This window comes from Arvicanthis niloticus, chromosome 20 (assembly GCF_011762505.2).
Source record: "Arvicanthis niloticus isolate mArvNil1 chromosome 20, mArvNil1.pat.X, whole genome shotgun sequence".
Classification (NCBI taxonomy): Eukaryota; Metazoa; Chordata; class Mammalia; order Rodentia; family Muridae; genus Arvicanthis; species Arvicanthis niloticus.
The window spans coordinates 16273802-16293912 of record NC_047677.1 but is presented as its reverse complement, the minus strand read 5'-3'; the positions used below and the strand labels follow the sequence as shown (position 1 = coordinate 16293912).

Here is a 20111-nt window from a genome sequence, read left to right as displayed (position 1 = left end):
GGCAACATTGTAAACGTAAGTGATACCCAGGTAAACAATCCATGTCAAAAGGTGGGGAGCCAGAATGCTCACTGGTGGCCGGTGGAGGAAGTGCATCTTCTGTGCTGGACACTTGGTTTCTGTGTCTAGTCTAACATAACACAGACTTAAAAAGAGCAAGCCTGTTCCTTTCCCCATTCCCTGTTGGGAACTCAGCCCAATCTAGAAGATGTCTGTCAAGTACTCCTGAGTCACGCACAGAGCCTGTAGGTCTAGGTCTTGGTTTTATTTGTTTTGTTTTGAGACAAGATCTCACCATGTACACTAGGCTGGCCTAGAGTTCATTATATAGCCTATGCTGGCCTCCAATTCTTGATTCTCTGGTCTCTGGTACACTTGTGCTGGAATTACATGCATGCATTATCATATCTGATTTAAGGATGAGGGTGTTTGTGAGTGTGTGTGTGTATTTGTGTGTGTGTGTGTGCACGTGCGTATGTGTGCACACACGTGTGTGTATGTGTGCGTGTGCTTGTGCACGTGTACATGTATTTGTGTGTGTGCGTGCGTATGCGTGCACGCGTGTGTGTGATTGTGTGCGCGCGTGTATTTGTGTGTGTGTGTGCATATGTGCATGTGTGTGTGCTGGTTCATGTGTATGTAGAGGCCAGAGGTCATCCATGAATGGGGTTCTTCGGGAGCAGTCCATCTTGATTTGGGAGACAAGGTGGCTCACTGGCACCTCTTGCTCACTGATTAAGCTAGACTGACTGACCAGCAAGTCCCAGAAATCTGTCTGTTTCCACCTCTTTAGTGCTGGGATTTCAAGGAGGTACCACCATGTCCAGCTCGGACTTTAAGCTTCCTTGGTAAGCACTTTATCATCTGAACTCTCTCTAGCTCCTAGACCTGGCTTTTAATGAAAGAAGACTTTCGGCTAGAGCTACTCACGAGTGGCCATGTGACCTGAAGCATACTAGAAAAGTAGCATGTTATAAGGTATGCTATTGAGAAGAACAGAAGAGAGGCCAGGGAGATGGGTCAGACAGCCAAGACTTGCTGTGCAAACATGAAAAATACTTATGTAAAATCTTCAGTGACTATGTAAGATCTGAGCAATTTGCCTGGCCAGAACTCCAATGGCTGTCATGGTCATGATAAGAAGGGGAAGACTGGGAAAATACAAAAGGCCTGATGAGACCTGGCAGGTACAGCTAAACTCAAATTGGGGCGCTGATGAGAAGGGTGAAGCAGAGACAATAGACTGGACTGCAGTTTGCCTGCACACTGTATGCATCCGGTTGGATGCACCTTAATAACATATACGAGTGGCAGTAACATTTCTGTAAGCCTTGGCTGTAACTACATACTCGTTTTATTAAAGAAACTTTAAAGAAAGCTTCAGGGGTGGGGCGAAACAGTTTCCCTCGGAGGTGGTGCCACAATGAACTAAGGATTGCGTCCCCTCAGGCGTCAAGGGTGCCCTGAGCTCTGCCCTCCTCTGTGCAGGGCGTCTTTGGGAAAGATATTTCCCACAGCTCTTGGCTGCCACTTGCCAACTTGAGAGTCCGAGTGCTGATCCACACACAGACTCTAAAATGAGCTTAACTTCCACGTGCTACAAAACAGCACCAGAGAGTCAGATCCACGCCACAGCCCAGAGCTCCTCCCAGGGTCACTATTTACTCAATCCGGGTCCCACCTGACACCTACTCAACATCTAAGGTGGCAACGCGAGTCCTTGTGTGGCTCGATTCTGTGTAAAGTGACAAATGCTTAGAGAGCTCACAAATTATGACTCTGGAAAATTCAGCTTAAAAAAAAAAAACAAAAAAAACAACCGAAGTGTTGGTTGCTGACACAGAATTTCTTATCTCCCCCATGCCCGGGCAGCTTGTGTGGCTGGCTTCCTCTTCATCCCTCAGGTCTTAGGTCAAACACAACACCCTGCCTCAGATGGAGGTGACGGAGCTTCCTCGGAGCATATATATATATATATATATATATATATATATATATATATTTAGATGTTTGAAAACATCATGGAAACAATATATTTTCCATGATGTTTTCAAACATCTAATCCCATCCCCTCTTCCTGTCCCTCCCTTTAAATCATGAGGCCCCTGAGACTTTTACCTCCCTCTGCTTTCTCAGCCAATGAGAAAATAAAGTTTTGATTGTGGCCTTATGATTTTCTATTTCTCCTTTCCTCCTCCTCCTCCTCTTCCTTCTCCTCTTCCTTCGCTTCCTCCTCCTCCTCTTCTTCTCCTTCTCCTTCCTTCTCTTCCTCCTCCTCTTCCCCCTCCTCTCCCCTCCTCTTCCCTCTCTTCCTCCTTCTCCTTCTTTCTCCTTCTTCTTATTTTTCTACTTTTTCTCCTTCTTCTTCTTTTTGAGACAGGTTCTCATGTAGCTCAGGTCAGCTTTGAACTTTCTATGTAGCAAAGGACCTTGAGACTTCAGGCCTTCCTGCCTCCAGCTTCCAAGTGCTAGGATCACTGGACTGTGTCACACCTCCAGGCCCTCAGACAGTTAATACCTGAAATCTCAGGTGACTGAGGTAAACTATCCAGCATCCAAGAAGCTCAGAGATACCCAGCAGAGAGTGCCCTGTTCTTCTGCCCCGCCCCCACCCTCTGTCCTGTCAGTCTGGCTGAGGAACTAGAGGACTCATAAACTTTTAATGTCCCTTTGCTGGTTTACAGTCCTCTTGACAGTGACATATACCACAGTGCAAAATGGCGGCAGCAGCCCTCAGCACGGGTGAGATGCCAGCTGAGGAGAGAGTGCCATGAGAGTTGTGTTCTCAGTGGAGGATCTGGGAGGCAGGGCGGCCACTTCTGCTGCTGACGTATGTGGCCAGCCCATTTCTCATTGCGTGCGCTCTCTAGGTCTGTTTCAACATATTAAACCTAAGAAGTGTGTGTTTGTGTGTGTATGTGTGTGTGTGTGTGTGTGTGTGTGTGTGTGTGTGCTGTATTTGAGTTTGCTCCAGACACTAACACATTAGAACCCTTCCTTCAGGTCCCACCTCCTCCGGCCTGGGCTGGCCGTCCAGGACTTTCCCAGCATTCTCAGTTCCCTATACCTTTGGCTTTCTATAACTGTTCATTACTTGAAAGTTCTGTTTGGAGTTAAAGCAGCAGAATTGTGTGAAAGGAGCTCTTGGGCCTGTTGGCCACGTGGCTCTCTCTGAGGTCTTGCGGGGTCACCACAGAACTCCTCGTAGGCCTCCTTCACCTTCTGCCTGAGAATGCTGCCTCACTCGTCCCAGCTCTCTCACTCAGCAAGAACCAGTCAGTCCCAAGTAGCCTGCATCCTAACCTTCTACACCCACAGCCTCCTCTGACTCACTATCAGGGGAAGCGACACCATGCTCTCTTTGTCAGGATCACCCCTCTGCCCTGCTTCTTTATGCCTTCCCCCCTCGATCCCCAGCTCATCCATCTCCCATTTCCCTTCTTCCATCTTTTCCTTTCAGACTATGAACACAGGTTGGGTCTTCCCATCCTAAGCAAGGTAATAGATCACAGACAAATAATAGCGAATTCTAGTTTCGAAAAGCATAGGGCACCAAGGTCAAGACAAGCGGCCACTGGCGATGTGTAGAGATGTCCTCTCTTCACAACAGTTGTCTGACTGGCTTCCCTGAATTTGATCTTTCCCTCCTTCAATCTAACCTACACGCTGCTGCCACAGAAACCCCCTCAAACACCCTTCTGCGTACATCACACCCCTTACGGGACACGGCACTCTTGAGTCGAGAGTTTATGGCGTTCATAACCTGTCGTTCCTTCTGCGCCAACAGGGAAGCTTGTCTTGCGGCGTCTTTCACATGAGTCTTCCTCTCCCCGCATACACTGTCTCCTCTGCACTACCCTCATGCTGACCTCGCTCTGCTGTTTGTTAAGTCTCTTCTTATTGTTGGTGTTTCTCATAGAACACAACGCTGTTCTGCTAACAACACACAGGGTTCCACTGGCTGGGCACTCAGCTCTGCTCAACACAGGACTTGCAGCCTTGCTGATGCAGATGTGTGGGAGCCTTTGGCTGGAAGCATGAACATCTGTATGTTCCTCTCTCCGAGTAGCACCGCTGCTCCCTTCATGCTTATTTCTTCTGAATTGTTATATAAGTATTATACCTTAATTGTTATTATTCTTAACTATTATAATAATTAAGCTGCATAGATAATAGATCTTTGGTGCAGAGGGCGAATTACTAAAGGTGACACACGGGGCTTAAGGAGCCCAAGGCAAATGAACTGTATTCCTGTCCTACCTGGTAGAGCTTGGGGTTGCTATAAATATTCTGCCAGACTTGGTCATAGTTGCGCGGATGCTGGAGTCCTGAGAAGTCTGGAGGGATGGGTGATGCAGGGCCATAGGCACTGTCTTTGCAGCGTGGTCCTGGAGTGCTTGCATGACTCGCGAGGGCTCAGAAATCTTCAATAGAGGCAGGGAGAAGAGATGGTTAGTAGGTGCAAGAAGGATGCTTGTTTCTTTCTTTAAACTTATTTATTTTGTGTGTGTGTGTGTGTGTGTGTGTGTGTATGTGTGTAGGTGTCACAGGCTATATGAGCAGCTCAGAGAGACAGGTCATCTCTTCCATCATGTGTATCTAGGGATCAAACTCAAGCTGTCAGGTTTAGCTGCAAACTGCCTCTACCTATGGAGCCACCTCACTGGCCCCTGGATCCCTTCTGTTCAGCAAGAACCTGGAAGGAGCCTTAGGTGGGACATCAATCTATTAAAAACACCCAGGCTGAGGATACAGCATGAGTGAGTGCTTGCCTGGTGTGCATGCAATTACAGATTTCTCTCTCCAGCACCACATGGTCCTGCCAGTGGACGGTACATACCTGCAGCCCCAGTACTTTAGGGTTAGATGCCAGAGGAATCAGAATTTAAGGTCTTCCTTAGCTACATAAGTGAGTTTGAGGCCAGACTAGGATACAGGAGACCCGTATTAAAAACAAACTCAAACATTATGGTTACTCAAATACAGTCATCCGTTTGATATGTAAATTCAGACAGACATATGTGCCAACTTATTTAAAATTCAGATAGTATTCATCACGAGTGTCACACCAGTGAAAAGAGAAACCCCCATCAGCTCTTGGTGCAAACCTGTCCCCTGTTCGGAAGCTGCAGGAGACAAAGAAGGCACAGGCAGGATGGCGTGAGGCAGCCCGTGTTTCCTAAGGACACAGGCGTGAACCCATTTCCCTGACTTTTCCACCTGGAGCAGGGCATGTGTTGCAAGTTTAGGTGGGAAATCATCATAAAATTCACATGGAATCTCAAATAACTCCCAAGAGCCATATAATTTAAAAGGGGGCGGGGCAAAGGCTGGGGGACTCACACTCCCTGAGTTCAGAAAGTATTTCAGATAAATAGTCATTAAAACAATGTGTCATTGGCATAAGGACAGGCTACAGGTCGATGGAGCTCAGAGGTAAATGCCAAGACCACCAAGTAGAAAAGATGCGTCTGCATTCACGATGCAGGAAAACCACCAAGTAGGAAAAGATGTGTCTGCATTCACGATGCAGGAAAACCAGATAGGCAAATCCAGGTCAGTGAAGTTTTATTCTTCAAAAAGTTAAGCCCTACAAATATAAAACTCTCAGAGGAAGACAGAAAAGCTTCATAATACGTTCAGTTTTTTAAGGTTTATTTAATGTATTTGAGCATTTTACCTACATTTGTGTATGTGTACCACATATATGCGTGGTGCCCCTGGAGGTCAGACAAGAGAATCAGATCCCCTGGAACTGGAGTTACAGATGGTTGTGAGCCATCATATAAGGACTGGGAACCAAACTCAGGTCCATTGCAAGAGCAGTAAGCCCTGTAGGTGGTCCCCCCTCAGCCCCTGGGCTGGCTGATCTTTTACTGTTAGGTTTTGAGAAAGTGGCCTATAGATGGGAGAAAAACACTTTCTAGTCATATATCTGATAAAGGAAATACAATATATAAAGAACTCCTGCAATGTAACAACATAACATAATCGCTGAATAAAATTTAGAATCAAGGCAAAAGACTTGAACAGACACATCCTAAATATAATTATGGATCGTAGGCTGTATGTGTACAGACATCCAAGAAGCATATGGAAATATCTGAAACGTCCCCTGAGGAATGCATATTCCCTCACAGCCATTAGGAAGGCACTGCTGAAGAAATGGACAGTAGCCATAATTGGGGAGGGTGTTGCAGAACTGGAATGCCTGTCTACTGCTGTTTGCTACAATAAACACCAAAGGCTAAAAGTTAGAGTTAAAAGTTAGTGTGATTCGGCTATTTTACTTTATTTATACACCCTAAAGAATCAAAGACAGGACCTCAGATATTTGCACACCTGTGCTCATTGATAACAGTATCCCATGAGGCCTACCAACAGGTAGACGAAGAGACATTAGTAAGTACTTACAAGGAATTTCTATTCTGCCTTGAAAGAGAAGACATTTCTTCTATTTTTTTTTCTTCAAGACAGGGTTTCTCTGTGTAGCCCTGGCTGTCCTGGAACTCACTCTGTAGACCAGGCTGGCCTTGAACTCAGAAATCCGCCTGCCTCTGCCTCCCAAGTGCTGGGATTAAAGGCATTAGCCACTACTGCCCGGCAAGAGAAGGCATTTCTGACAAATTTTCCAACATGGATGCCCCTAAAAGTCATTGTGCTAACTGAAGGAAGCCAGTCACGAGAAGATTAAGGAATGCCTAAGCAGCCTCATGGGAGGCTTCTGAAGAGTCAAACTCATCAGAAGAGGAACTGGTGAGGTTGTCTCCTGAGCTGGGGGAGGGGCGCTGGGGAAACGCTCAATGTGGGCAGTGTGTCAGTGCTGCAGGAGAAGAATGTTCTGGAGACCCACTGCCCCACATTGTGAACATGTCCATCGACAATGAACTCTGTACTTAAAGTAGCTAAGACAGAAAATTTCCTGGGAAGTGATTTGCACCCAACCTTGTTTCAGAGATGAGGAAGTTCAAGTCAAAGGATCAATACCACATGCAGCTCAACACTAAAGCAAAGACCCAGCTCTTTTTGACATTTTTTTTTTTTTTTAAGACAGGATTTTATGTCACCCTGGCTGGCCTGAAACTCTCTATGAAGACCAGGCTGGTCTGGAACTCACAGAGATCCATCTGATCCATCTGATCCATCTGCCTCTGCTTCCTGAGTTCTGAGATTAAAGGTGTGCATGTATTACCAAACTTAGGAAGTTGACCGTTTTTATTCTCTCCTAAAAGCTAGCTAGATTTTTAAAGTTTAGATGAGGGAGTTCTAAATAAGAGGTCAGAGAGATGTCCCCGAGTTAAGAACACTGGCTGTTCTTCTAGAGGACCCAGGTTCAATTCCTAGCATCTACCAGATGGCTCACAACTGTCTATAACTTCAGTCTTAGGAGACCCAACACCCACATTTGGACTTTGTGGCATTAGTTATTCCCATGGTCCACAGACATCATGGAAGCAAAACATCCATGAATTAAAAAAATAAATTTTTAAAGATTTAAAGGGGGAAAAAAGGCTCAACAATAAAGTCTTCGTAGTGAACCCATGTCAATGGGTTGTTGTTTGCTTGCTTGCCTTGTGTTTAAAGAGAAAGAAAATCTCATATTTTTTTGAGGATGGCATTTAGCAAGCCTCTTCCCCATAGAATATGACTATTTTCTTACCTTCAAAACTTTTGACTGGAGGATCATTAGCTCGTCTGTTCTTTTCTGCTCTTTGAGTCTGGTCAACATCTTCTTTTGCCAAGGATCACATTTTGGTTTGACCTAATGGATGAATAAGTTCATGGGTCTCAACAAAAGCCACACTGAGAAAGATCTGAGGACCTGCCAAAGTGGATCTCCTGTCCCGACTTGAAGGTTTGCTGGGGGGTGTGAGGCCTTGGGAAGGGTCCGTACCAGTCACAGAGCTGTGGAAGGGGCCAGCATTTGGCCTATGCCACACAGGAGTTCCATCTGAACTGTCCTGAGCAGTCCACAAGCACGGAGCCTGGTGCCACAGCACAGGGTGCGTCGTACTGACAAAGCCGAGGGGGAAGTTGTCACAGAGTGCTGAAGACTTTACAGTTAAAACCTCACCCTCCCTATTAAGAAACTGTATCTCTGAACTTAGCGATATGGCTACAGATTATATCATCATCAAGTTGATAATTCTCAAATTCATATCTCAGCCCAAATAGAAGTTCTCAGCCTTCTGTGTGCAGGCTGCCCATAGCCACCTGGGGCCAAGAATGGCTATGAGTGCAGTCTCACACAAAACGCTAAAATCCCTCAAAGCCAGAGTTTCTTTTTAACTCAATTGTGCAGTTCCCAAACACAAATTCTACAGGTGACAATGCCACGTGCTAGTGTCAAAAGGTTGGATGCTCTTCACGGTGCTGCCCAAGTACCTCCTTAATATCTATGCTTGGAGGTCAATTCTAAGACAGAGGGTCTGCCCCACCTACACTGACTGACTGAGTTCAAGCCCAGGTGGAGAACAAATTTTGGCTCCTTCCTTCCTTCCTTTCTTTTTTTCTCTCTCTCTTTTTCTTTCTTTTTTCTTTCCTTCCTCTCTTTCTCCCTTTCTCTTTCTCTCTTCTTTCTTTCTTTCTTTCTTCCTACTGTTCAGGATGGACTGTGTCTCTCCAAGATTCATGTTGAAACATGATGCTGTGCGTGAGACTTTGGAGAGACACATTTATAAAGGTAGGACCCTAGTGAACTGGCCCCTTGTAAGAGGCCAAGACTGCTGTCTTTCCTGCCATGTAAGGAAATGTCAAAAATTCAGCAGTCTGTAGCCTAGAAGAGTGTCTTTGGGAGATTTCAACCTTGCCATCAGGCAGACCTGCTCAGCTTCCAGAAATGTAAAAAGCAAAGTTACTGTGCTTATTAGCTACACACTTTATTGTACTTTGCCAAAGCAGCTTGAATAAACAACAGCAACAAATCCTACCAGTCCTTCAGAGTTTGGTTCCCAGCACACATCAGGCAGCGCATAACTGCCTATAGCTCAAGTTTCAGGGGATCTGATGCCCTCTTCTGGCTGACAGTGGTACCTGCAGGCTACACACACACACACACACACACACACACACAGGCACACACACACACAGAGTCTTTAAAACAAGATTCCGTTTCTTCATATTACAATCAAATTTATCAAACATGGATTTTATATCTTCAATTCCACCTACTCATTAAAATCTATTTGTGATTCCATTGTCAATCATGGTCATTCATAGACAGGCACAGAGTCAGGGACAGTGGGCACATTCCCAGACAAGGCAGAACAAGACAACATTCTTCCTTATGGACACTCAAAACAGGTGCCCCTTTTGTGTGTATGCGTGAGTGTATTGTGTGCACACATGCTTGTGTGTGTGCGTGTGTGTTTTAGAGACATGTTTATTGTCCTTTTTGTCAGTAAAAATAGAACCTAACAGAATCCTAAGGTGCTAGCTGTGTGTTAAATCCCACACTACTAGGCTGTGACACAGGAGGGAGCCATGTTACATAGACCTCACTCACGGGGACTTTTAGCTCTTCTGATCATGACAGCCGATGTTTATGAATCAATGGTATACATCAAGCAGGGCATCTTTAAACAAACAAACAAAAAGGACACAATAAAACGGGGCTCTGGTTTTGGATGTGTTTTCTTTTTGCTTTTCTTTTCATGAAATAAGGTCTCAGTCTGTAGCTAGAATTACTGTATCCCAAGCTGAGCTGGAGCTCACTGTTAGCCAGGCTGCTCCTGGACTGGTGGCAATAGCTCCCACCTCAGCCTCCTGGGTGCTGGGATTAACAAGCATGTTCGGCTACAGCTGGAGGGCTCTGGATTAACTGACACCTTGACTCTGGGCTCTCAGGAACCTAACCTTAGATTTCTGGATCTGCTAAACCAATGTTTCTGGCTCTTTCTAGAACAGGAACTGCTTGACTAATGAGACTTGGCTGTAGTTCACACTTACTATTTAATCCTGGCAAACAGGCATGGTTTGTGAATCCTAAACCTTCAGCACCGAGAGCATGACATGGTAAAAATCCAATAGTAGTTTAAAACTAAAATGTTGGCTTTATATTAATCAACTACATTTCTGAGTATCTGGAGTACAATCCCCAGCCCTTGAGAGACTGAGGCAGGAATATGGCCATGAAATCAAGGCCAGCTTGGCTATGGAGTAAGACCCTCTCTTAAAAGTTTTGTGTGTGTGTGTGTGTGTGTGTGTGTGTGTGTGTGTGTGTGTTAGGGGGAGCTTTAGCTAAGCACACTAAAGAAGCTGAAACAAAAGGGCCAGAGCTCCTTATAGCAATCCTTGGCTACATAGTATACTGAACAAGGCCAGCCTGGGCTATAATTCTTCCTTGTATAACAAACATCTAAAAAAAAAAAATAAATAAGTAAATGAAAGAAGAATTAAATTCAGATCTATAGAGTGGGTGCCAGTTGTTGGGGGAACTTCCAGCTCAGGTGGTGGTGTGACTTCTTCAACTAAGAGCTAAGGCAGGAAGAGAACAGGTGCCCCAGTGCTTGGGATGAGGTGTTTGGAGTGGTCTCCATTGAGCACAGGCAGCATGGCACACAGGTCCTGCAGGACAGTTTGTTAAGGGTACTTAAGGAGAGGGAACAAAAGGGACCGGAAAGGGCTGGTATCGACAGGGTGCCTGAGTTGGAGGAAAGGGTTTTGGCATTGCTGACATCACTGGTAGGTGACTGTCTGCTGCAGCTTCCTTACCTTCACAAAGGGAATCCAGGTGGCTCTCTTTTTCAGGCTGGTTGTGGGTCCTGACATCATCTGGTTCTGCCCTTCACCTCTCCCAGCCTCATAGTCTGGGAAGGTCCACATCCTCTGCTGCTCCATGAAGATGCTTTGGAAGTTTTGAGAAACCTAACGAGGATTGAGAAGAGAGGGACAGCGAGCTAGGGCCACCGTGCTTCAGAAGGTGCCTGCTTTTCCAAAGTGCCCAGAAAAGCAGAACTTTTATTTTCTTCTCGAATTGTCTCCTGTGAGCATGCTTTGCCTAACACTGTGGGCTTCACTGACTCTCTAAAGCTCTCTTCCCTGGCCTAGCTGGGTGCTGGCCTGCCACATAGCTCACCTCTGTGCCCAACTCACCACTATGGCTTTTTCTTTTTTCTCTATCTTCCTTCTTGGGTACCTGCTGAGACTTATGGATTGTCTGCTCTGGAGTTTTTCTTTTAAATTCTAATAAAGAATAAAAGGAGAACGGGAAGGAGAAGGAAGAGAAGGAGGGGAGGGAGGAGGGAGAAAGGAAGAAAAGTGGGAGGGAAGAGGGGAAGAAGAAAGGTAAGAGGAGGAAGAGGAGGAGGAGGAGGAGGAGGAGGAGGAGGAGGAGGAAGAGGAAGAGAAGAAGAAGAAGAAGAAGAAGAAGAAGAAGAAGAAGAAGAAGAAGAAGAAGAAGAAGAAGAAGAAGGGGAAGAGGAGGAAGAGGAGGAAGAAGAGGAGGAGGAGGAGGAGGAGGAAGAGAAGGAAGAGGAGGGGAGATTTGCTGCCCAAGCATGAGGACCTGAGTTTGAATCCAAACACCTATGTAAAAACCCCAGTAATGTAGCCACATGACTACTGGGTTAGAAATAGGAAGGTCACCGAGTGGTACTGGCCACCAGCCTAGCTCCAAGTTCAGTGGGAGAGCCTGTGTGAGGGAATAAAGCAGGGAGTGACAGATCAGGATAACAGCTTCCACTTCTGGCCTTCACACACATGTGCCCAGGCCTGCACTGCACACAAAATGCATGCTCACCACACACATGTACGTGTACACATACAAAAGAAAAAAGAGGAGAAAGAGGAAGAGGAAGAAAGACAGGTAGCCTCAAGAGAAATTGTTTTGGATCTCAAGAAACAGCCACTAACTCAACTCATATTCTCTCTCTCTCTCTCTCTCTCTCTCTCTCTCTCTCTCTCTCCCTCCCTCCCCCTCTCTCTCTCTCTCTCTCTCTCACACACACACACACACACACACACTCTCTTACACACATACACACACACTTTTGTCTTTTACTTTTTATTTTATGTGCATGGGTGTCTTGCCTGCATGTATATCTATACACCACTTGTGTTCAGTGCCCTGGGAGGCCGGAAGAAGGTGTCAGATCCCCTGGGACTAGGAGTTATAGATGGCTGTGAACAGCCATGGTTCTGGCTGCTGGAAATCAAATTTAGGTCCGTTGGAAGAGAAGCCAGGGCTCTTAATTGCTGAGCCACCTCTCCAGCCCTTACTGATGTCTTTGAAACAGCCCTGGAAGGGAAATTGACTCAGGAGGAACTCTCTGTTAGACGGAAGCTTGAGGAGGACACCTCTGTCTGGCACGGGCCCTCATTCATGGTGGCCAGCATGCCTCACCTCTGTGTGCTCTCATTCATGGTGACCGGCACGCCTCACCTCTGTGTGCCCTCATTCATGGTGGCCGGCATGCCTCACCTCTGCAAGTGTCTGCGCCAAAGACGGGAAATATATCAGCCGCGTCCACTTGCCTGTGTTTTGGGTTGAACTCTAAATATAAACAAGAAGTAAACTGGGAAAGTGCTCAGTTTTTCTGACCACATGGTAAACTAGAACTTCTGAGTGATAAATAAATCCTGCTCTCAGCAGCCTGCCCAGGATACTGCTAGTGAGATGGGTTCAGATGCTACCACAGAACCTAAGGGCCTGCCTCCTTCCCTTCTCACGCTTCCAGCAGAAGCTGCGGGGCTAATTTCCTACCTCCAGCTCCTTCCTCATTCACTGTGCTCAGCCACAGTGTACTGGGACAGTTACACAACAGCGTGAAACATCCCAATGCCACTTAACAGGAAGGCTTGGTTATCCAACATCTCAGTATAAGCTAGTTAAAATTAAACCAATGCGAAGATTTAGTTTCTCTCTTGCACTAATTGCATTTCAATCATTCCACAGCTATGTGTGGCACGTAAGCACCAGAGCCGTGGACATGTGGACATGAGCATCGAGCAGGGCGTTGAAAGAGTGCTAGTTTAGGGCTGGGCAGCAAAATCTTTCTTAAGGGGCCAGACACTTAATATTTCAGCTTCTACAGACCATGACTCCTCAGGTTTGCCACTGTGGTATGAAGGCAGCAGCCCCACAGATAACACACGCACAGGCACGGGGAGGCTGGCATCTTGGGATTTGGGTTTTCACAAAATTAGTGTGATGCAGTCCTAACCTCCACGTCCCCTGGTGAAGGGACTAGGAGCCAGCACTAGGGGGAGGTAATTACTTCTTATGATAGGATTAGGTTTTGAGAGGCCTTTGCTCTCTACTGGGGAAGGCACACACACACAAAGGTAACATCTGTGAACCAGAAAGCCTTCCCCAGGTCTCAGACATCCAAACAGTAAGAAGCTGTTGGTGTGGACACTCAGTTTGTGGCATGCTGTTTCAGTGGTGGGGATGGACCAAGACAGCTGGCTCTCGATAGAACTTTATTTTGGAAGAACAGGTGGTGGGCTGCAGGCTGCAGCTGTCTGACTTTGGGCATTAAAGCACCAGAAAAAAAAAAAAAGACCCAAACACACACACACACATACACACACACACACACACACACACACACACACACACACACACACACGGACAAAAGTTCCTGTGATCCCAGTACTTAGGAGCCTGAGGCAGGAGGACTGTGAGTTTTGTAACCAGACACAAGCTAGCTATCAGAGAGGAGGGAGCCTCAACTGAGAAAATGCCTCCCTAAGCTATCTGGCTGTAGGCAAGCCTGTGGGGCATTTTCCTCACTAGTGATTCTTAAGTTTAAAGCAGGCCCCTAAAATGTCAGCACTGCTGACAGTGTCCTAACGACAGTCGGGCTCTGCTCAGGATAGACTCTGACAGGGCAAACAGGAGGACTGGTTCGTAAGCTCAGCGTTCCTCAGGAATCTTATCAGGCACAGTTCAGGTTGTCCATTATCTGCCTACCACAGCCAACTACCTCTGGCAATGAAACATCTAGTTCCTGATGAACTCAAGCAAGCCTGTAACAGATCAAAGTTCCCACAGTCCCTTCCAGACTGTTCTGGCTCACACTGCCCCTCACCCCCACCCCCACCCCCAGGCTGCTACCTATCTCCTTAAAAACCTGGCAAAGCTACCAGTTTGCCATTCTCTCTGCACCCCACCCCCACCCCCAGAGACTACATTGATGGCTTAATCCCCAATAAACCTTCCTTTCTATCCATGGAATGGTCTAGTTCGGTAGTTTCATTGCAGCCTCGCTTACAGTGAGGGCTGGTGGTCCTGGGTTCTATAATGAAGGCTGAGCAAGCCATGAGGAGCAGAGCAAGCCAGTCAGCAGCCCTTCATGGCCTCTGCATCAGCGCCTGCCTCCAGGTTCCTGCCCCATTTGAGTTCCTGCCCTGGCTTCCCTCAGTGAACTGTGATATGGAAGTGTGAGCCAAATAAAGTCTTTCCTCTCCAAGTTGCTTCTCGTCGTGGTGTTTCATGACAGCAATAGTAGAACCAGCATAACTAGGACACTGAGCTAATAAAATACTATCAGAAGGAGGAGGAGGAGGAAGGGGGACGAAGCAGGGGGAAAACTGGAGGAGGAGGAGGAGGAGGAGGAGGAAGAGGAGGAGGGGGAGGAGGGGGAGGAGGGGGGAAGGAGGAGGAGAGGGTGGAGGAGGAGGGATAGGAGGGGAGGAGGGGGAAGGAGGAGGAGAGGGTGGAGGAGGAGGGATAGGAGGGGAGGAGGGGGAAGGAGGAGGAGAGGGTGGAGGAGGAGGAGGAGAAGGAGGAGAGGGTGGAGGAGGATGAGGAAGAGGAGGAGGAGGAGAAGGAGGAGAGGGTGGAGGAGGATGAGGAAGAGGAGGAGGAGGAGGAGGAAGAGGAAGAGGAAGAGGAGGAGGAGAGGCAAAAGCTACACACCATTTTACAAAAGCCAGAGGAATGAGATCATGCTGGGTCCAGTGAGCGTAAAGAAAGTGGGTTACAGACAAAAGCACTGTCCAGTAAATGACGCCAGCACGGAAACAAATCCAAGTGTCTTCACTCTATCAAGTGAGCTCCTCCCCCAGCACAGGCAGGGGGCGGGGCCGGGAGCGGCAGCGAGTAGTGGGGGCGGTGAGACACAGTAGCGATTTCCCATCCTGAGGTCATTCAAATGCACCCCGGTTAGATTTGTGCCTGATTATAAGTGGCTGCACACTCTTAATGAAGAGACTCTGGAGGTGGAAGCTGGAATATCGGGAGTTCAAGGTTAGCCTCCACTACACAGCTACTTTGAGGCCAGCCCGTGCTACGCGAGATCCTGTCTCAAACAAACAAACAAACAAACAAGGAACTTTGTAGCAAATACTAAGACTTTCTTCCAACCACGCATATTTATAGTAAGAGTGCATTGTGTACCGAGGAAAAGAGTTCCATCTCGTTGACTGAGTCCCTCAACTTTCGCACATCATACGGGATGTGGAAATGTAAGAGGAGACGCCTCAGCTGAGGTGTTAGATCATCCCTGTCTGTCACGTGCTGAGGCAAGACAAACGCAGCATCTGTTCTCCCTGGCCCTGAAAAATATCCAAAGTCAAGAGCAAGACCAGAGAACGTGAGGCGGGAGAGGCAGCAGATGGCCTTGGGGAGAGTTGGAAGCAGGCCCTCTGCTGGTGGAGAACACTTGGTTCTCCTCCGACTCTGTGCCAGGCAAGCCTGCGCCTTACCTGCCTGGGCTATCTCACCACCTAGCTCCCAGCCCCCACAAGCTTTCCTGGGGGAGGTGCAAGTACTCCCAATGATCTCACAGGCCACGAGAGAAACCCACTAGAGCTCCTGGGATATTCTGTCTATAACGGGAATGTCACCCAAGGGCACTCAGCAGAAACCTGATCAGGCTGCTCCGTTCTCCGGAACACAAAAGAAGGGCATTGAGGCCGAAATTGATCCTGACGACTAAATTCTCTGGCAGTTGTGCAACACAAAACCTGAACCAAGTCTCAGAAATCATTTCCTGGGAAAGGTTTAGTGCAGCTATGAGGAAACTGAGGCCTACGGAGGTGACAGGCAGGACCATGTGAGGCGTGACAGAAACAGGCCTGGAAGCCAGGGCAGTTGCCTCTTAACCATTGGTTATAATGATGGAGACAAAAACGTCTAAGGTCATGGCTATTGTCTTCCATCAGAAAATATTAATATCAAATTACAACTTATTACAAAGGTGTAACTTTTGGCCCATAGGAAGCTAGTACAAAACAGGCCATGTTAGTTAGTCTGTGTCAACGCGACACAAGCAGAAGTCATCTGAAATGAGGCAACTTCAATTGAGAACATGCCTCTATAAGATGCAGCTGTGAAACATTCCCTTATTTAGGGATTAATGAGGGAGGGCCCCGCCCATTGTGGGTGGAGCCATCCCTGGGCTGGTGGCCCTGGGTTCTGTAAGAAAGCTGGCTGAGCAAGCCATGGGAAGCAAGCCGGTAAGCAGCGCTCCTCCACGGCCACTGCATCAGCTCCTGCTTTTAGGATCCTGCCTTGCTTGAGTTCCTGTCCTGACTTCCAAAGCTGGGCAACATGGAAGCATAAGTCACATAAACCCTCTCCTCCCCAACTTGCTTTTTGATCATGGTGTTTTGTTGCAAAAATAAAAACCCTAAGTTACAGTCCATGCACGAAATCACAGCTCTCCAGCCTGCCCTAGTAAAGGCCAGCTCCTTACCTGAACCACTGGGATCCAGAGGACCAGGAGATGCAGCATTAAGGTCGGTGACACAGACTTTTCCATTTCCCTCAGTAAATCCAGAGACTTGCTTATCAGCTAGACTCAGCTCTTTGGAGACGGGCAAATACTGGAGGGCCTAGAGAGTCATACCCAGGAGGGCACAGGTCAGCCCAGATTCAAAAGATGCTCCTGCCTTTTTGTCGTGATAGAGACAGAGGGAGACGGGGCTGAAACTTCAGAAACCTTCCCCATGATAGAGGTTGGAGCTGGGAGACCCAACTGCTACCAACCGGGAAGCACTTCCGCTTCCAGCTGATCCCACAGTGGTCATGGACTTGAGTGGAAAAGGCACAGGATGGAGTGCTCAGGGTGTGAAGAGAAACACTCAGGTTTGAGTGGGAGACTCAGATTTGGGAGCGCATGGCTGTACTATCATGTGACTGAGGAGAGAAGAAATACTGACCACAGTGCTGGCTGGCTCTGTAGAGAGAATTGAGTCAGGTGATCACCGAGTTTCTTTGGGGATCCTCTAACCTGACCTAGGGCATCACCCTCAGAACTCTTCTCACTCCACACCGTCCCCTGACCCCCCTCGTCTCACTCCAGACCGCCCCCTGACCTCCTCTTTGGCAGTGCCGGGGACTGAGCTTCCTCCCGGCCCAGCTCAGGCTGTGGTGCATATTCGACACCTGAGCTACTAAAGCTGCCTTAACCATTTACTTTACTGTTAGTCCTTACTTTCCTGGACACATTCTCATTGTGTACAAGGCTAATCTTTAACTCACTGTGGAGCCCAGCTTGGCCTCAGAATCAAGAATCTCCGGACACAGCCTCTGGGATTAGATCGCACCACCAAGTCCAACCCAGCTCCTGGTTCTTACCCGATCACATTGTAACAGAAATTTACTCATCCTCCACCCCACCCCACCCCCACTCCAGCCTTCCAGCCAGCACAGAACTGTTACATTTTAGCAAAGGCCAAGGCTTCCCTGCGTGGCCTAGGACAAACATCCTAACATATGATGATTTGTAAAAGAGTGTGTCCGAATGGAAGACCCTGAATCCTAAGAAACCAACCGGAGAGAGAACTGAATGGACACAAAGCAGAACGTGAGAGTTTTTTTTTTTTTTTTTTTTTTTTTTTTTTTTTTTTTTTTTTTTTTTTTTTTCTGCAAAAGCCAAATGAACAGAGCGTTGGCTGGAGAATGTTTCCCCATGTGGGGACACTGTGCTTCCGCTTCCCCTTCCCCAGGGGGTGTGTACCGGCACATTAAGGTTCCTATTACCTGCAGGTAGTGGTGAATGGTGCTGAGAGCGTGCAGGTGGCACACTAGCCACCTGGTGTAAATCGCCAGGTCTTCCAGAGTCACAAGGTCAGGACGGTTGTTTTTTCCCATAAGGAAGTTTTCTCTAGCGACGGACAGTCTTTCTGCTCTCTGAACTGAATCATTGAACTCCTGTATGATGTAGTCAACTTGCTTCTGTTTAAGAGAGATACAGACACACCATGGGCTGCTGGCAAGCCTTGTTCTCTGCAACACTGTCCAGGGGTCGAATAAGGTATTTTTTGCAACCCCCAAGTTTCTACAGTTTGGAATTTAGTTGAGAGAGGCAGCGTCTTCCTCTTCCCAACTCTGAGGGATAGCAATTTAATAGTGCAGGAGGGTGTTTGGTAGCAGGAGTCTACCTGGCCTTCCTACCTTGGCCAAGTCGACAAGAAAAGATGCACCGCTTCTATGTAAAAATTACGTCAGGGCTCATGTTTCAAAGTAGGAATCTCTTTTGGCACTGTGGCACACACCTTTAATCCAAACACTTGAGAACCAAAAGCAAATGGATCTATGTTAATTTGGGCCAGCCTGGGCTACACAGTGAGTTCCTGGACAGCCTGGGCTATGTACTGAGCCCGTCTCAACAACAACAATAACAAAAGTAGGAATCTTGTCTTCTGCTACTTAATGGCAGAACACATGAGAAGGCATATCCATCGGTTCCTGTCCCTATCTTTAGGTGTGAAAGTCTTTGAAAAAGGAAGTGGCGCCTCATTTGGGTGTGTCTTGAGTCTTGGAAGCTTGACTGCCATATTCTTCTATAAATGGACCTTGAGTGTTTATTTGGAGGTCCCAGCTGGGGAGGTGGTTATCTGTACATCTTTAACCAAACTTAACCTGGCCATTCTCTAAGAAGGCCTTCAAACCAGCCAAGTGGCTTCAGGAGCTACTGAGCTGTGAGGAGAAGGACATTGGGGCCACCCTGAGCGACCCATGGGATGATGGATATCACGGCCACATTGCCCTTTGATCAACAAGGCAACAACAAGCTTACCGACTGGGTTGTTTTATTTAGAGAATCCATACATAAAGCAACTGGAGATGGCTCAGTGCTTAAACATGCCAGCTGCACTTACAGGACTCAAGTTGGGTTTCCAGCACTCATGGAAGGTAGCGCCTAACCACCAAGTGTAACTCCGGTTTCAAGGAGGGATCTGCTGCCCTCTTCTGGTGTCCATAAGCATTGCACCCATGTGGACTAACATACACCCATAATTTAAAATGAAAATAGTCTTTTAAAAATGACATCTATATCATATGTACACATACATATACATCATTATATATGCACATTTGCAGATACATAAGCTCCCACAGCTTCAGCTCCCCGGCTCCCTACCTTGTAAATCGGGTAGAGTTCTTCCATGGTCTTACTGGTCTGGCAGAGCCTCTTCCACCTCAGCATGTGCAAATATTTACTCTGGCCCAGCTGCGTAATTCTCTCTGTGTAATACTTTACCAACAACAAAAATAAGCACTTACTAGAATATAATTATAGAAGGAAGGCCGAACAAGCCTTAAGAACACTAACAATAGGTCACTCAATCTGGTTACTTGGAAAACACATTTTTCTTTCTTCCTACAGGAACACCACCAAATGAAGTCTGGCTCAAGACGAAAAGCCAGAAGACCAAGTACATGCGTCTAGATCTCCGCGATCTGCTGCTGAGTTAGCTGATCATAAGCGCCTTCGTCAGTTACTGGACTGTTGGCAGTGGATATCAGGATATCAGAGGGTTAAGGTCGAGCTGAAATTTTGGATTAAAAAACTAAAATTGTGGGTGGGAGAAATGCTTGGTCAGTAAAATGCTTTACAAAAACCCCACAGAAACCTGAGTTCCATTTCCAGGACCTATGTTAAGAAGAAGACAAGAGAAAGAAAAGAAAGGAAAAGAAAGAAAAGGGAAGGGAAGGGAAGGAAGGGAAGGGAAGGGAAGGGAAGGGAAGAGAGAAGAGAGAAGAGAGAAGAGAGAAGAGAGAAGAGAGAAGAGCAGGGGAGGGGAGGGGAGGGGAGGGGAGGGGAGGGGAGGGGAGAAGAGAAGAGAAGAGAAGAGAAGAGAGAGAGAAGAGAAGAGAGAGAGAGAAGAGAAGAGAAGAGACAAAACCAGCTGTAGCAGCATGCAGAATGCTAGGG

General features: G+C 47.2%; 1 protein-coding gene across 1 annotated transcript in view; it reads right to left on the bottom strand.

Moving 5' to 3' along the window:
* The window catches only part of LOC117724113 (uncharacterized), a 178997-nt gene that overhangs the window by 123966 nt on the left and 34920 nt on the right, over positions 1–20111 (bottom strand). Inside the window, 8 exon segments of the mRNA XM_076916959.1 lie at positions 4261–4323; positions 4326–4424; positions 7661–7762; positions 10714–10866; positions 15344–15501; positions 16644–16782; positions 17933–18127; positions 19317–19430. Coding sequence (XP_076773074.1) covers positions 4261–4323; positions 4326–4424; positions 7661–7762; positions 10714–10866; positions 15344–15501; positions 16644–16782; positions 17933–18127; positions 19317–19430 — 1023 coding nt within the window.